General features: G+C 38.6%; 1 protein-coding gene and 1 non-coding gene across 2 annotated transcripts in view; both read right to left on the bottom strand.

Moving 5' to 3' along the window:
• Positions 1-17438, bottom strand: part of CIT (citron rho-interacting serine/threonine kinase) — a 158636-nt gene that overhangs the window by 19779 nt on the left and 121419 nt on the right. Inside the window, exons 27-30 of the mRNA XM_074296515.1 lie at positions 16390-16525; positions 13495-13599; positions 509-649; positions 201-308 (exon numbers count right to left, since the gene is read on the bottom strand). Of these exons, the coding sequence (XP_074152616.1) occupies positions 201-308; positions 509-649; positions 13495-13599; positions 16390-16525 (490 nt within the window). The remainder of the gene's footprint in view (positions 1-200; positions 309-508; positions 650-13494; positions 13600-16389; positions 16526-17438) is intronic.
• On the bottom strand, positions 4409-4543 carry LOC141552375 (small nucleolar RNA SNORA2/SNORA34 family). The gene has a single exon (XR_012485169.1). It is a non-coding gene; the product is annotated as a small nucleolar RNA SNORA2/SNORA34 family (small nucleolar RNA).

Here is a 17438-nt window from a genome sequence, read left to right as displayed (position 1 = left end):
CTAAAACATTAATGGTGACGGAAGCTAAATGGCTCCTTCTAAGACCTGGCTAACAGATCTCAACTATGACCTTTAAATATCTTTTTCAAGAAAAAAAGAAAGGACTTCCTTTATTCTTTATGTGCCTATACACGACTACGTCAAAAGAGAGTCCCAGGAAGTGGACTATGGATTCTTGCTTTCTGGACCCTTTCACCCACCTTTTTCTTCTTAGCAGGTTGGTCCATCTTAGCCTGCAGAAAATCAATGAGCTTGGTTTGCTGGGAAATGGTACCCTCCATTTTCACTTTTTCATGAGAATACAGGACCTAAAAGTTGTAGTAAAAGGAAATCAACTTTAAAGGAGAAGTCTACTCAACTTCCCTCCAGAATCACCTAAGACTGAGGAATATCAACAAAGGATCATTCTGCATTTAAATGCTCTCTAATCAGTATACACTGGCCATTTAAAGGCACAACAGCAGCAGAGAAAAAATTATTTCAGTTCAGATTTCTGGCCATCTCATACCTGAATATTTTCCAGCTGATATTCCAAATCGCTCCTCTCTGTCTTGAGCAGGTCAGCTCGATCTAAAGCCTCTTGGAGTCCTTGAGTCAAACGGAAAATGTGATTCTTCTGCAAGTCCATTTGTTGCTGCAGTTTTGCTTGCTGATAAGAAAAATGTAACAACTTGATAGAATATATAAAGCAACGAGGAATCCTCCTACTTCTTTTTCCATCCTGCTTATTTTGGATGTCTTTTTGCTTCCCTCCCCCAATCCCTTCTTAAATCATCTTCTTCCTGAGTCACAGAACTCTCAGGAAGGGAATTCCCTCTCCTAAGGTAGATCAACACCTGTCCTGAATCCTCTTCTCCTGGAGGGTGTCCTGAGTCTCCACAGAGACTCCTCCCTTGGTGGCCCTGGCTTGTTTCAAACCTCAGTTCAAACCCAGTTTTTCAAACCCTTTCTTCTTACACGTAACCTGGTTCTTTACATATATGCTGTCTCCCCTCTGAATGAGGCGTTACAGACCAAGGTTATCTACAACTTTTCCTGCCTAATAAGTGATGCACCAATTAAGGAAGAATTTTCAGAGAAGGTTCAATCAAGAACAAACACAAATCCTACCATTATACATCAAGGCTCTGCCAAAATTATCTGTGAAGCTGCCTTATAGATAAAACCAGCTTAGTCAAGCACCAGAAAGTTCTTGCTATAAATAATTCTCTTCCCTCTTTGGATCAGAGGACAAACAGACCAGATTTATACTGAATTACACTTTATAATGACTAGTTTTAAAGCAACATTTCAAATGTGTTAGCCTTGTGTTTCTGAAGACCTTTACTTTCCACCTCTAGAATTTCTCTCACTAAAGTATAAGTATACTTTAAAATATAAATTATGCAGCATGCACTAACTGCTCAGCACGCATGCACACATGTGTGCACACACACACACACATACACACACACTCCAATTATCACAGCTTATTCAAATGATCAAATAGAAAAATTATTCTACTTTGGGGAATTAAGGAAATAAAAATTATGCTTTCTCAACCCACACAATACAATTAAAGAATTAAGCAAAACTAATATTAATGAACTAATCAAGATGAATAAATGCAAATCCAAAATGAAAATAACCTATCTCCTGGGCACATGATGCAAATAAATAAATTAATTAAGTAAGCAAGTAAATAAATAAATAATCAGCTCTGGTCTTTATTAGAATTCCAATAAAAAATTTCTAGTAGATTTTCTAAAAGAGTACATTAATATACATCCTACAGAACCAACCAGTTAATTTGCTCTTCTTGTTCCAAGTGTGATGCTTTCAGACTTATATACTTCAAGGATCAATGAATTTGATGGTGCCGATAACACTTCTCTAGAGCCTCCCCAAAGAAGAGGGCTTGACGTCTTAGTCTTGGTTCCATTTTTTCATAGTGAAATTGTGTGTGTATGTGTGTGTCACATTTGAAGGAAACTCACTTTAAGGCTTTGCACCTCAGAGAATTGATGGAGTAGGTTAGGGGTTCATTTTATGCAACCAGAGGCTTCAGATTATAGAGAATGCAGTTGTGCTGAACTGAAGCTCTTGGTAACTACCCCAGCGTGATCTCTGAGCTGAGCATTATTGGCTACAGTAAATAATGAACAAAAGGAAGAGAAATAAATGTCAAGAACCATCAGTGTACACTTGGGAGATAGTCGATCATGGGGAAAATGGCTTTGGAGAGGGGAAAGTGCAGACCCTAAAGTCAACAAAGTGCCACCGAGGCCTTTCCAATAGATTATTACCTCACATGTACCGGTAACACCTTCTTTACCAAAAAATGTTCAATTTTATTTCTCTGAAGATTTCTCTCCGAATTATTTCAATTTCAGAAGGGAAGTCAAAGAGGAAACAGGAACTGCCATACAAAAGGGCATCCTGGGTCTTACTCTCTGCCTTGACTTCTCCAGTTCTGTATTTTCCTTCTCTGGCTTGAGCCCCTACAAACCAAATCACGGGTTTTCTGGATTATCAGTTGAATATACCCTATTCAAAGATGGAATTCTCAACATATTTTCAAAGGACAAAAAAGAACTAATGAACTATAAACAGATAATAAGCCTTTCAAAGGGAAGTGAGAGCAGGTGTGTCCATAAGCTCTGAAGCTTATGGCTTAGGCAAACGGCCCGGCCGACAAGAGCAGTTTGCCACCTCTCTCATCTTTCCTTTCTCCCTCATTCTTCCTCTCCTCATTTTTCCTCCTTTGTCTCTCTTCCTCAACTGCTCTGTTAGTCTCTCTTGCAGATCCCTACTCCTGAACTGACCAAATGTACAGAATTTTTATAGCATTTCCACATATATGTGATCTCACCAATGAAGAAAGGACCTCGATCAGTAAAAAGTATAGCCTGCCAATGTATTTTAATCTAATTTGATTCTTAACTATGTCGTCCCATTACCTCATCCAGAGAATTCATCCAATGTGCAGGAGGCCTTTAGTTATTTTTGTGTTTCATGGGTGCTAGTTCAGTTGTAAGACTGTTTATCTGATTTCCTCCTTCTCCAATCAATATATGTCCTCAATGATATTTCTTATACCAATTCTTTTACATTAATTACTTTCAGGAACACACTGCAGGTTATTTGCTCTGATAATACATTTCTTCACAACACTGTGAATCATCCACATTTTTGATTTTTCAGACTATATTTTCTCAAGCCTCATAACTATGCTGCACTTTTTGGAGAATATCTATATAGATTTGTTTTTTGTTTTTTAACGACATTTTGGACCACAGAGATACTTATTGGTAGTTTAAAAACTCATTGAACAATTTCCTAATTGCATCCTACTGCTTCTATTTTCAATGCTCTATTTGAAGCAAACTGGTTCACCAGTTTGTGTCCCACTACATAGACAATATGTAATCTGGCATTTTTCATCTATTTGGATTTTCTCTGCATGAATGATTAACACCAGACCCTTCTAGGAGCATATAATTCTCATTTAGGAAACTCCTCAGTATTCCAGAGCTTAATATAATTAGAACAATATCAACTACAAACAGAAGCATCTGAAGGGTCTCACCATCTATAGAAAATTCCCCTTCCATTTATATCTTAAGCAGGGAATCCCCTTCATGAAAATGGAAAGCATCTTTAGCAAGCAGAGCCCTCTTGTTTTGTCCCTTTATTAATATCAATCATGAGGGTTACCAAAGAACAGAACCTCTAGTTGCATGAGGAATCACGCATTAGCTTAACATATGTATTTAATTCTTTGTTAGAGGAGAGACTTTAAAGCAATGCTTTATTCTATCAAGTCAAATGATTTTTTTGGGAGAGGAAAATCAATAAACAATAAACACAATGGAATATTATTTTCTCTGGTCATTTGTTTAAATGTAACAATGTAGTCTTCCATAGAGAACTATTTGCAAAAGCCTGACTGCTCCCATTTTATAGTTTCATTTTGGGACAATGAGAAAGTTATATGGGTCAATTATTATTGATGCTCTCTAGATCACTTTCTTTAGGCAAGAATATAATCTGTAATTTTTAAAATTCTTCTTCTTGTACTGTCCTTTCCCTGAGATACATGTAAAATGATCTCTCAATGCTTTCACAATTATAGCACTTCAGTAGTCAGATTACAGTCTCTTCAGCAAGTATGGGGCCTGGTCCAGCCATGTGAATCAAAGGCATGTCTATTCTTTTTTTTTTTTTTTTTTTCCCCCTTCCATATTTGAATGTATCCAACTTAAAAAACAAAAAACAACAACAACAACAACAACAAAAAAAAAAAAACCATAAATCTAAATAATCTCTAAAGTTATTATGCAATAACATTTAAGGGAAAATGTAACCAATAGATCAAGGCCTACTGGTAAACCATTTTTTCCTTTTCTTTTTCTTTCTTTTTTTTGGTAATTGTCTCTTCCAACTGAATTGGCCATTCCCACTACAAATTTAGAAAAGCCAACAGACCATGGGGAGACATTCTTCTGGGCTCCTGTTTGAAACCAACGGTTACAGCAAACCATTGGCCTTGATTCAGGGCCTGGGCATGTCTATTCTTAAAGTACCCTGACCAACTCCCTGTTTGGTACGCCAGGGTTCAATGGCAAAGTCCAAAGAAAGGGATTCTGCTGTCATCAACAATGAACACAAAATCATTTTAGAATCACTAACACATGTGCTCCTTTTTCCCATCCCCATGGCCTCTCCTGAGAGGATGTATCTCCCCTGGGTCTTCCGTTTCCATGCTTTTCATTTTTATGAGACAAAGAGACATTCTGGCATCCTGCTCCATATCCAAAAGGGATGCTCCCCGAGGCTGCCATATGGGAAAAGTCTAAAGGTTCCCTGGCTAGGGTGGTTTCTGGCTTGAGGGCCACCCAACTATGGTCATTATTTTTATATCTGGAAAGCTTTTGAAGAAAATAATAAATTGTCGTTTTTCATTTTCCATTCTTTGGTACCATGTGAACTGGTCAGCTTAAAGAAGGGGCAATTATTGCATTACTTCCTTAGCACTGTATGCTTTCTTCTAGCAGTTTTGATTTTAGTTTGTTCTAGGAACTATCAAGGATTTATTAAGCAACCACTATGTGCCTGCTAAAAAATGGAATCTAAAGGTAAAAATGGAAATAATCCCAATTCTACTGGGAGATACAACATGTACAATATAAGCACATACAACGCAAATATATACAAAATTAAGAGAAGATTGTTAAAGATCATGTAGTTAGAAGGGGCTATGACAGTTTAGGGGGAAAGGATTCATGTGAGAGGATGGTATGCTTGAACTGCACCTTGAAAGAAAAGAGGGATTCTATGAGGATCAAGGTGAGGAAAAAGGAGATGCCAGATTTGGGGCAAGGCATGGGTACAAAGGCATGGAGGTTGGAGATGGAAAATCATGTGTGAAAAACAGGAAGGAGGAGAGTTTGTCAGGGTGACAAAGTGGAGCAGTATCTAATAAGACCAGAGAGGCTGGGCCTAAGATGGGAAGAGCTATAAAAGCCAAATAAAAAAGGTACCATTTTATCCTGGAAGCAATAGGGGGACGCCAGAATTTATAGAGTGGGAAAGAACAGGATCAGACCTGGACTTTAGAAAAGTCATTGTGGCGGTTTGTGAATAAGAAAACGAAGACTAAATCCAGGCAGGAAGTGACCAAGGCCTGAACTAAAAGACAAATTGTGTAAAAAGAGGTGTTGCACTACATAGAATTCCCAATCCCTCTAATTTTGTCTGCCTGCATTTCCTTCACAGGTTAATTGTACACTATTTCAAAGTCCAATTCTCCTTGTGCAGCAAAATAACTATATGGATTTAACATATACTTTAACATATTTAACATGTATTAGTCAACCTGCCATCTGGGGGAAGGGGTGGGGGGAAAGGAGGGGAAAAATTGGACAAAAGGTTTGGCAATTGTCAATGCTGAAAAAATTACCCATGCATATATCTGGTAAATAAAAGCTAAAAAAAAAAAAAATAAAAAAAATAAAAAGAGAGATGTTGCAGAGGCCAGACTGGGAAGCTTAGCTGACAGGTGGGTAAGGGAGAATGCAGAGTTGAGTCTCATGCTAAGGGCACTAGAAGCATAGTGGGGACCTCAATACAAATAAAAAAGTTTGATAGGAGAGAGGATCTTGGCAGAAAGATAATGAGTTTTGCATATTCTGAATTTGAGCTGTCTATGTGATACACAGTTTGAAATGTCCAGTAGTAATTGGTGATGGGGCGTGAACTCAGGAAAGAAATTAGTGCATTTTATATAGCGATCTGGGTGTCATCAGAAAGGAAAAGATAATTACATTCATTCAAGATAATGGAGTCACCCAGAGAACTTAGAGAAAAGATGGCTAAAAGCAGAGCTTTAGTATATATTCCCAGTTAGGGGGCACGACATGAGCAAACAAAGAAAACTTAGAGCAATCCAATATGTGGGGGAAGAGAGTTGGGTCATGAAAAATGAGAAAAGAATATGGAGAAGTAACAGTTAAACCCAATCAAAAACAAGGAGAATGAGAAAAGACTGTCAGATTTGGTGATTAAGAGACTTGAAACACTTGGGAGAAAGCGGTTTGAGCTGATGATGCAGATGCAAGCCAGAATGCAAAGGGCCAAAGACCAACTTCAACACATCCAGAATAAAAAGGCTGCCATATGAAGTCATTTTGCATGGCCTTTCCCCACCTCCATCATGTGTTCTTCAGACAAGAGATGATCATTTGCTTCTAGGACAAGTAGCATCAATCAACTTTATATGCTATGCACCGAGGATACAAAGAACAAAATGAGTGAAAAAGGAGCAAGGAGCTCCCTAGTCAAGCCAAGAGCCCCTGTAGAGATATAGAGATCTGTATAAAATTAACATAAAGGAACTGGGGGCAGGGATGGGGGGAACAGAATGAGAAGAGGCTTTCTCTAGCAATGGTGCTTCACTGAGTCTCAAAGCATTTCCAGATGGAGGACAAGAGAACATTCCAAATACAGGGACAGCTAGTCCAAAGGTCTAAGTGAGACACTTTGGCTGTACCATGTGTCTGTAAAGGGAAGGAATATATAATAAGACTGGGAGTGCAACTTAGGGATGAGGTGCCACAAATGCCAAAGGAATTTCAATTTTATATTCGGGCTAAGAAGGAGCCACAGGAATCAATAAAATCACCTTGGGGAAAAAAAAAAAAAAAGCCAATTAGAGGCAGCTATGGGGGTGCAGTGGATAGAGCACCAGCCTTGAATTCAGGAGGACCCGAGTTCAAATCTGGTCTCAGACACTTAACACTTCCTAGCTGTGTGACCCTGGGCAAGTCACTTAACCCTAGCCTCAGGGAAAAACAACAACAAAATAGAAATCCTGGAAAATAAAAACAATTAAAAACAAAACAAATAAAAAAACCAAACACTGCTGAACTAATAAAAATTAAGAATTTTTTTTTTCGGGGGGGGGGGGGGGGGAAAGGGGGAAGGCAATTGGGGTTAAGTGACTTGCCCAGGGTCATAATGCTAGTAAATGTCAAGTGTCTGAGGCCCAATTTGAATTCCAGTCTTCCAGACTCCAAGATCAGTGCTCTAACCACTGCAATATCTAGCTGTCTCTGGTTCATGTGCTCACGCAGTTTGGAGGATCTTGTCAATGAACCCAGTGGTTCATTGACTAATTTAATTTTTAAAAAGAAAAAAAACTAAATTATCAGAATCAAAAATGAAAAGGGTAAATGCACAACCAATGAAATTGACATAAAAGCAATTATTTAGGTACATTTTTGCCCAACTATATGCCAGTAAAACTGACAACCTAAATGAAATGGACAAGTATGTACAAAAACATAAATTGCCCAGCTTTACAGAAGAGGAAATAAAATACTTAAATAACCCTATCTTAGAAAAAGAAATTGAATAAGCCATAAATATACTTCTTAAGGTAAAACGTCAGACCCAAATAAATTTACAAGCAAATTTGATCACTTAAAATAATTAATTCCTACATTACATAAACTGAAAAAAAAAAAATGTTTTACCAAATTCCTTCTATGACTCTTTTATAGTTTTGATACCTAAGACCAATTTTCCTAATAAATATTGATGTAAAATTTTTCAACAAAATATCAGCAATGAGACTACAACATAGTGCAAAGACTTTATAATATGCCAGTATGATTTTATGCCAGAAATTCAGGGATGGTTCAATATTAGGAAAACTATAAACATAATTGACTATAGCAGTAATGGAAAGAACAAAAAAAAAAAAAAAAATTATGATTATTTCCATAGATTCAAAAAAAAGTTTGACGGAATACAACAGGCATTCCTAATTTTTTTTGAGGCTAGGGTTAAGTGACCTGCCCAGGGTCACACAGCTAGGAAGCGTTAAGTGTCTGAGAGCAGATTTGAACTCGGGTCCTCCTGAACTCAAGGCTGGTGCTCTATCCACAGCACCACCTAGCTGCCCCAAAATGCATTCCTATTAAAAACACAGCAAAACATAGGAATAAATTGAACTTTTCCTAAAACGTTAACTAATATTTGAAATGCTAAATTTGAAATGAAATGCTAAATAATTTGAAATGCTATAATAAGGCAAGAAAAAGAAATTAAAAGAATAAGCTTAAGCAATGAAGAAGCAAAACTATCATTATTTGCAGATGAAATGATGCTGTGTTTAGAGAAACCTAGAGAGTCAACTAAAAAGTCTAGTTGAAACAATGAACAACTTTGATAAAACTGTAGCATATAAATAAAATCATATAATTCATCAATATTTCTGAATTTTACCAACAAAATCCAACAGGAAGAGAGAGAAAGAGAAATTCCATGTAAAATAACTGCAGACAGTATAAAATACTTGGGAGTCACATAAATACAGATTTAAATAACTAGCGAAATTCTCATTGCTCGTGGGTAGGCTAAACATATAATCAAACGAACTTATATAATAAAAATGATACTACTTCATAAATTAATTTACCTAAATTGTGCCACACTAATAAAACTATTAAAGAATTACTTTATAAAGCTAGGAACAATAATCACAAAATTCATCTGGAGGAATAAATGGTTAAGAATATCAAGGGAAACAATAGGAGTAAGGGGAATGGGAAAGAGGGCCTACCAATACTGTAAAGCTATAACCACCAAAACATTTTAGTGCTGATTAAGAAAAAGAGTAGCTGATAATAAAACAGAAAAGGTACATAATATGCAGAAGCAAATGAGCATCCAAGTATTTATGACAAGAACTCCCTATTCAACAAACACTAATGGGAAAATTGTCTGGCAGAAATTTAGGACCAACATCTGATAATGCATACATAAGCTCAAAATGGATACATGAATTAAACATATAGGGTGATATAAGCAAATTAAAGGAGTATGAAATAAATTACCTGTCAGAACTACAGATAGGGGAAGAGCTCATGACCAAACAGGGGATAGAGAGGTTCACAGGAGGTAAAATGGATCATTTGGTTATAAAAAATGTAAAAGTTTGTATACAGTTTTACAAATTAAAACAATGTAGGCAAAATTAGAAGAAAAGTAGGAACTGTGGGGATAAAATCTTTGCTCCAAGTTTTTTGGATGGCCTCATTTCTCAAATAGATAGTGGAACTGAGCCAAAGTCATAAGAGTCACTCCTCAGTGATAAATGGTTAAGGGATATGAACAAGCAGCTTTCAGAAGAAATCAAAGCTAGCTATGGTCACATGAAAAAGTGCTCCAAATCACTACTGATTACAGAGATGCAAATTAAAACAGCTCCAAGGTACCACCCCACGCCTATCTGATTGGATAACACAACAGAAAAGGAAAACGGCAGGTACTGAAGGGGATATGGAAAAAGAAAGACACTAATGCAGTGTAAGTGGAGTTGCACTCCCAACATCCTGGTCCCAACATCCTGGACAGCAATCTGAACTAGGTCCAAAGGGCTATAAAATTGTGTAAGCCCTTTAAGTCAGCAACAGCACTACAAGTCTGCATCCCAAAGAGATCAAAGGGAAAAAGGACCTATGTGCACAAAGGGATTTAGAGCAGCTCTTTCGGTGGTGGTAACAACTGAAAGAACCTGACAAAATTTAAGTTTAATCGACACAGGCTTCAAGTACCCAGAGTTATCTCCAGGTCACAATGAGGCACCAGAGTAAGGATTTATAGAATGAATTTTTAAATATTCATTAGCAATTTATTTTTATCTCTCTTATTATTAATTTTTAATTGGGCAAAATGAATTCTTTTTTCTCTCTGAGAGAAAACTCTAAAGTCCATAAACTAACCATCAAATTACTTGGTGTGAGGTTCTCTAAAAAGAAAAGTTCCTTTTCTTTCTTACTGAACCAAAGAATAATTGACACAATCCAAGCAGAACTCTCCTTGTCTTCTCACAGGAAATTTCTGAAAGAATCCATAAGATCGTATGCTATACAGAAGACAGGAAGTATCAAGCAAGAAAACTTTTTAAAGGAAAACAATATCCTCTTAAGCAACATAATTTTCTTCTGCAAATTACCCATTTTGGCTTCTTTCTTCTATTTAAAGGCAAGGCTAATTATTAGGCAGAAAGCACAAAAACAAGTACAGCAGAGAAAATATATAGTGACAGTTGTGGCTGAAACACCATTTCTATAATAAATCACTAAGTTGCTTCTTAGGTACCCCAATGGGCTATCAACAAATTATTTATTGTTAAAACAATTCTGATGCTGCATTTACACTAAACAAGATCCCTTTTTTTCCTCAAAGCAATTTAGCTGCTTTACTAAGAGTTATTTTTACTTAAATAAAGAGCTTTGATATTCCCTTTATACAACTTGAAAACAGCAGGACCTGTACCCAATCATAGCGGCCTGTCAGGCCTGGAGGCCTGCCAATAATAGTTTCCTCAATTTGGAGTCAAGAAGAAAATCTAAGCCTTAAAACATGTGGATGTGTGACCCTAGGTAAGTGAGTCCTCTGATGCCTGCCTCAGTTTCTTCATTTGTAAAATAATGACGATAAAAGCGGCACTTACCTCTTGGGGCTCTTGTAAGGCTCCAATGAGGTAATTTTTTTTTTAAGCTTTTCATTCTCAAAACATGTGCATAGATAGTTTTCAACGTTCACTCTGGCAAAATCTTGTGTTCCAAAATGTTTTCCTCCCTTCCGCCCACCCCCTAGATGACAAATAATCCAATATATGTTAAATATGTGCAATTCTTTTATATGTATTTTCCACATTTATCATGTGCACAAGAAAACTCAGATTAAAAAGGAAAAGAATACAAAATGCAAGCAAACAACAGCAAAAAGAGTGAAAATGCTATCCACACTCAATGCTTTCTCTGGGTGCAGATGGCTCTTTCCATCACAAGACCATTGGAACTGGCCTGAATCAATGAGGTAATATTTGTAAAGCACTTTGCAAGCCTTACAGCACTCTGTAGGTGCAATAATGTTCATTTTATCTGATAAGCTTTGCAGACTGTGATTCAGTGAGAGTCATTAGCTACCATTCATCTTGTCTCTTTTATATCCTACACCAAGTATGCTACTTTTGTGGATGCCCAAGCCCTTGACTTTAAAAGAACATCAGCCCATCAGAGTCCCTGGAGGACATGCAAAATGTCCAGCATGTCTCCCATAGTCAGTGGCAAAGCAGCATGAACATAATCCTAGCGAACAGTAGATTAGGAAACACGCAACTGAGAGCCCCACAGCCTCAGAGCCAGGAAGACTTGGGTCCGAGTGCTGTGGCTGATTTCTACTAGAAACGTAACCCTTGCCAAGTCATTTAAGTGCTGCATTCTCAAGGAGACTAAGACAGAAGCTGCACAAAGAGCTGTTGTTCAATGGTGAAAGATATCTCTCCACCAGGAGATCTTCACAGTATTGAAATTTCATATTCAAATCCCACAAATCCTTCAGATAACCACAGCATCCAAGAGTGGGCAATGCAGCTTACCAGATTTTAGCATCAAAGTCCTTTGCCTGCCTTCTTGTCCTTCCATCTCTTTCTAGCCTCCATCCAGACCCTCCATGTCAAGCCTCCCCTTTGCTCTGCAGTGGTCCACACCGTGCCCCATCCTCATTTGCCTTGGAGATGGCAACCTTCCTGCCAGGCTCCACACTGGCGCCTTCACCTTGTGGACAACTCTCCCAATCCCCTGTCCTCTCCTTTACTGACTACTCTCCCTATCTTCCAAAGAGAATCATGGCTCTAATGATCAAAGGGTCCTCCCTCACAGGCCATCCAGTCCCATCATTCTGCAGATAAGGAAGGCCAATAAGGAAAGTCCCCGAGGTCCTACCACCAGAAGCACAGAAGGCAGGATTTGAGCCCAGATGGAGCCAGAATTCTCTCCACTATCTCATGCTGCTACCCACAGACCCGTGCAGGTGAACAGGTTGTATTTCTGTCATCACAGCAAGTCCTGAAGTGCATCTCTGTTCACTGTCTTTCTAGCCACAAGCCATGCTGAGTGTGCATCACTGAATCTCAGGCCTGGGACAGAGAGACTTGAGTTTAAGAAGTGGCTCGGGGCATTGCCAACCATATGGGCAACACCAAGTGCCATGGCCTCTCTAGAATTTCCAATGTTTAAAACAGAAACAGCAATAGTGAGACCGCATCATCCCAGCATTCTATAACTTTAAAGTGCTCCATTAATCTCCTACACAAGATTGAGAACGTCTTTGCTGATACCAGAAGCCGTAAGCCCATATTCCATGCTTCACAGATGCTTTCTTATCTAACCCTATACATTAAAATGGTAGGAATTAGAGATAAAGACATCCTGCAGTCTTACCGCAACCCAGAGAGAACAATCCAGCAGAAATGTATTCTGGGAATAAATCCCAAATTATGAGATTTTTTTTTCTACCATCAGCTTTCTTTCCCAGAAAATTAGGCCATCGCCGAAAAATTAGAATTGTTAGCACAAAATTCAGAGGCTTTAGAGGATTCATAATCTATGTAATATTTCTAATTTTAATAGAATTCTAGTCCAAATCCTGATTCAGATCTCATCACATGTTAAAGGCTTAGGGGGAAGGCTTCAAGTGTAGGCATAGAGCTTATATGGATAACTTACAAAAGTGTGTGGCAAGAATCAGAGGGGATGAGAAAGTATGGTTACAGTGTACTTTCCCTTGTCAAGAATGCCTACCTAGATGAAATCCAGGCTTCACTAAGAAAATTCTTCCTTAATTTGCTTTGGAAACATAAATTTCATTCAGATGCAATGTCAGGCTCAATTGCACGGCTGTCTGGCCTAAAAACTTCATATGCTTCAGGAAAATTGCAATTTGGCTATCATTTCTTCATTTGGCAGGAGAATCTAGTTCAAGATCTATCTCATTTTCATTATGAATATTTCTCAAGATAGCAAAATGGCAGCTGTTCCAAATTTTGTCTTCAATCAATGAACTTCTAATTGAGACTTGGTGAATTAACAAAACTCACTCTTATGTCCATATGGTCCAACTTACCCTTCCCAAGGACCCTCGGGGCTAAGAAGTACTTGCCTCTTCCAGAAGCCTCTGTTTGAGCTCTCGCTCAGTTTCCAGTTTCTGTTGCAAACTTCGGGCATTCATTTCCAGCATAGCATGCTTCTTCTCCAGGTCATTGAGCTGGACATGGGGAAGAATATGATGAAGGACCACAGGTGAGAATAAAATAACTATCACATGCCCACAATCCTTAAGACAAATAAGAGATAGGTTTAAAACCCAAATTGCTACCAAAGCCAGCAACTTAGAAGAGCCTTACAGAGATGCCTGAGGGAAGGAGAGAGGTTGACTTCCTTAAAACCACAGAGCTATCTCTTCTGTGCAAGATGTGGGACATGAACTCAGGACCTCCTGCCCCCTGCTAGCCGGCTCTCTATCTCACTAGGTCCAAAGCCTCAGAAAGGTCAGAAAAGACACTCATTTAAAAAAAAAGAAAGAAAAAAGGTCCCCAAATTCAGCATCAATGACAAGTCTCATAAATCTTTACAGACAACAGAAGAAAGCACTCTGGAATGGGTCAGGAGATCTAAATTCAAAGCTGCAATCAAACACTTAACAGTATATGATTAGAAACAGATCCCATAACTTTTTCCAGCTCCAACTTTTTTATCTGTAAAATTATTATTTGTCACGAGGAAACTGCCTTTTACACTTTAGAGCCTGATGAGATGTACGCTAGGACTTTTAGATCTCTTCCCTGTGACTCTTAAGCCAGCACAGCCTAACAGGTGTGTGCTGGGCGGGGATGAAGGAAGACCCGATCTCAGAGCTGCCTCTGCCATTCCTGGCAGTGTGACTTTCAGTAAAGCACCTTGTCTTCACAGGTGTTATCCGGTCCCTCATTAGACGCCACTGCTGAATCAGACAGGAAGTAGACTGTGGTAATGGAGGAAGATCCCACACAAGAGTGTTTTTAAATTAATGGCAGGGGGACAAGAAGCACAGATGAATGGGAAAAGAATAAAGAGGGAGGGGAAGAGTGAGGGGAGAAAATAAGGGAGAGAAACATTGCAAGGTTAAATAATAGCAAAGCAAGTTAACAAGTAACACTAAAGTAGAAGAGTTAGCAGAGATAGGAAATAAAAGGCATACACAAACACCAAAACAATTATCAGAAGTAGAATTTATTAGGAAAAAAAGTAGAGGTAGTAATCAATGATCTCAAACAAAGGCAAGCTTAGAGATTCAATCAAGAGAAAAAGCTGTATTATATGTCAGCCATATAAAAACTGTTTTAGGGGTGTGTGTGTATGTGTGTGTGTGTGTGTGTGTGTGTGTGTGTGTGTGTGTGTGTATGTGTGTAGAAGGGGTAGGGGTGTAACTGTCTGTATATGTGTGTATATATATATATATATATATATATATATATATATATATATATATATATATATATAGATATATAGATATAGATATATATATATATATATATATATGTGTGTGTGTGTGTATGTGTGTATGTATATATATATATCTATATATATATATCTATATATATATCTATATATATATATATTGACAAGGTCAGTGTGTGTCCGATCTATGGCAGTGCATTCCGAGCTCATGCTCGTCTGAGCAGGCACCATCGAACACATTCTAACAACTCTCATTAGAGATGTCATTTTGGTCCTCTTCAATAATGAAGGACAACAACCATGCATGGATGTGCAGATATAAATATATCCTTGCTTAAGCCAGCTTGAGGGAGGTGGAGGGAAGAAAGAGGAAAAAAAGAATAAAGTAAAAAGTACACAGCAGAGAACAAAATAAAATTTATAAGGAAGCAAAGAAAAGACAGCCAGTCATGTAATATAATGTCTTCTACTACTATATATGCTTTCTCAAAATGGAAATGTGTTATATATTCAGAATCCACCCTGACATTCTGCTGCACACATGACGTGACTTTTTTCTCCTGCCTTTCTTTTTCTGTTTTGTTTTTTATTTTGCATTTAAGTTTTAAATAAATAAAGACAAAACAAAAATGAAAATAAAGTATTTCTCAAAATTAACCATCAAGGTTAATTTATGCTATGGTTATCTTTAGGGTTATCAGCCCTCTCTATTTATATAGTATGTCAAGAAAAGCACTAAGGTTCAGAGCTCCATAGTGAAAGAAAGCCATAACAAAGGTGTTGGAGTGGTTTGCCATTTCCTTTTCCAGCTCATTTTACAAATAGGGAAACTGAGGCACACAGGGTGAAGTAACTTGCCCAGATTCACACAGCTGGTAAGTGTCTGGGTTGGATCTGACTCAGATCCTCCTGATTTCACTGTCCCCTCTAGTTGTCCCCCATGTCTATACATCAGATACTAATGAGTTCTGCAAACATGAGTGCAAGAAAAAGTACAACTTGTAGCTCCAACATCATTCTGTCCTTGATAACTTCTCTGAGGATTAGGGTCAGTAACTGGGTCTAGGCTGTTCTATCACAGGAGAAAGAGCACAGAATTCCAAGTCAGAAAGAAAAAAAAAAAATCAAATTCTGGAATTACCATTTAGCTAACTGATCTTGAGCGAATCACAGCCTCTTGGGTTCTCTCACTGGTTGTGACAAAAATACTTAGTAGACTGAAAAGTAGCATATGGGGTTGCAGTTTTTGGATGGTGAAGTTGTGCTGGGATAGCTGTGGCTCTTTTCCCTCTGGGCCTCCTGATGTCACATAAACCGGAAGGGTAAGGGCTTCTTCTGGGCCCAATGCCCACTATGCCAGCAGGTACAGAAACTCTGATATCTATCTGAGCTGTTTAGCCCCAGTGGCCCCCCACTTTTGAGGGCTCCCCATGTTAATGCCAAACTTAGTGCAGTTGTCTGACAGTTTGATCCCACTGCAGACAGAACCAGCAGATCTCTACAACAGCCTCCTGAGGAGAGAGATTCTGGTGGGTGCCAGCCCTCCAACCAGACTAACCTTATCCGAGAGGCTCTCAGCTTTCAGCTTCTGCTCCTTCAGGGCCTGCTGCAGAGCCAGGATCTCAGCCTTGTGTTCCTTCACGGCCAGCTCCACCACCTGACGAGACTCTGTGATACGCTGATCAGCTCTTACTCTATCCGAAAAATAAAGCAAACTTAAGTCAACTTTTCCATACTTTCTTTGGGACAGAGGGAGAAAAGAAGTCACTTATTGAGTCTTCTCTGAAATGTCAGAAGAGCTGAAGGAAGGCTAAAAGCACCGTGGATTTGCCCAGGCAGATTCCTAGAGCATCACCCCTGTGGCTTTGACTGCCTTGTGGTCCACAGACTTTTCCAAACGAGCTCCGGCTCTACCAAAAGGGCTAATGGCAGATATCAATGGCAAGATGCAGATCTGTTACAGAAAGTGGGTATGTTTGGACTAAGGTAGTTTCAAATATTTGAAATGAGGTCTGGAGGAAGGACAAGGCTTGTTCTGTTTGGCTTCAGGCAGACCCAGAAGCAAGGGCAGGAGGTACAAAAAAAGACAAGGAAGCTGTGGTGTAGAGAGATGCAGCGGGGCATATCCATGGGTAGCTGGACCAGAGAGTCTCTGGGATCTTTTCCAACTCTCAGATGTTGTGATTCTATGATGTGATATCTGGGTTTAACTCATAGGCCAGTACATGGCTATGGCCAGCCTCTCTGGGAAGAAGGTAGTGGGAGGGTGCAGACTAGATGAACTCACTAGAGCAATCCTTCTGTAATCCCATCAACCACTCACCACAGGACAGACTCTTACCAGACTCTTACACCTATTTCTAGGCTTCTGCTGACACAAGCTAAATGCAAAAAGATATTTTAAGCTTCAACTGCGATAAATACATCCTAGCAACACCATCATATTCCTCTCACTGGATTCAAAATAAAAGAGTCAATTAGTCAATATGTATTTGTTGAATATTCCGAGTGCCCACAAGAACACAGTATATTTTGTTGGAAAAATAATTTCTTCTATGCATAGGTTAGAGAGTTGCTGTTTTTTTGTTGTTGTTGTTGTTGTTTTTA

The sequence above is a fragment of the Sminthopsis crassicaudata genome, chromosome 1, assembly GCF_048593235.1.
Source record: "Sminthopsis crassicaudata isolate SCR6 chromosome 1, ASM4859323v1, whole genome shotgun sequence".
NCBI classification, from domain to species: domain Eukaryota; kingdom Metazoa; phylum Chordata; class Mammalia; order Dasyuromorphia; family Dasyuridae; genus Sminthopsis; species Sminthopsis crassicaudata.
This window is presented reverse-complemented; position numbering and strand designations above follow the sequence as displayed.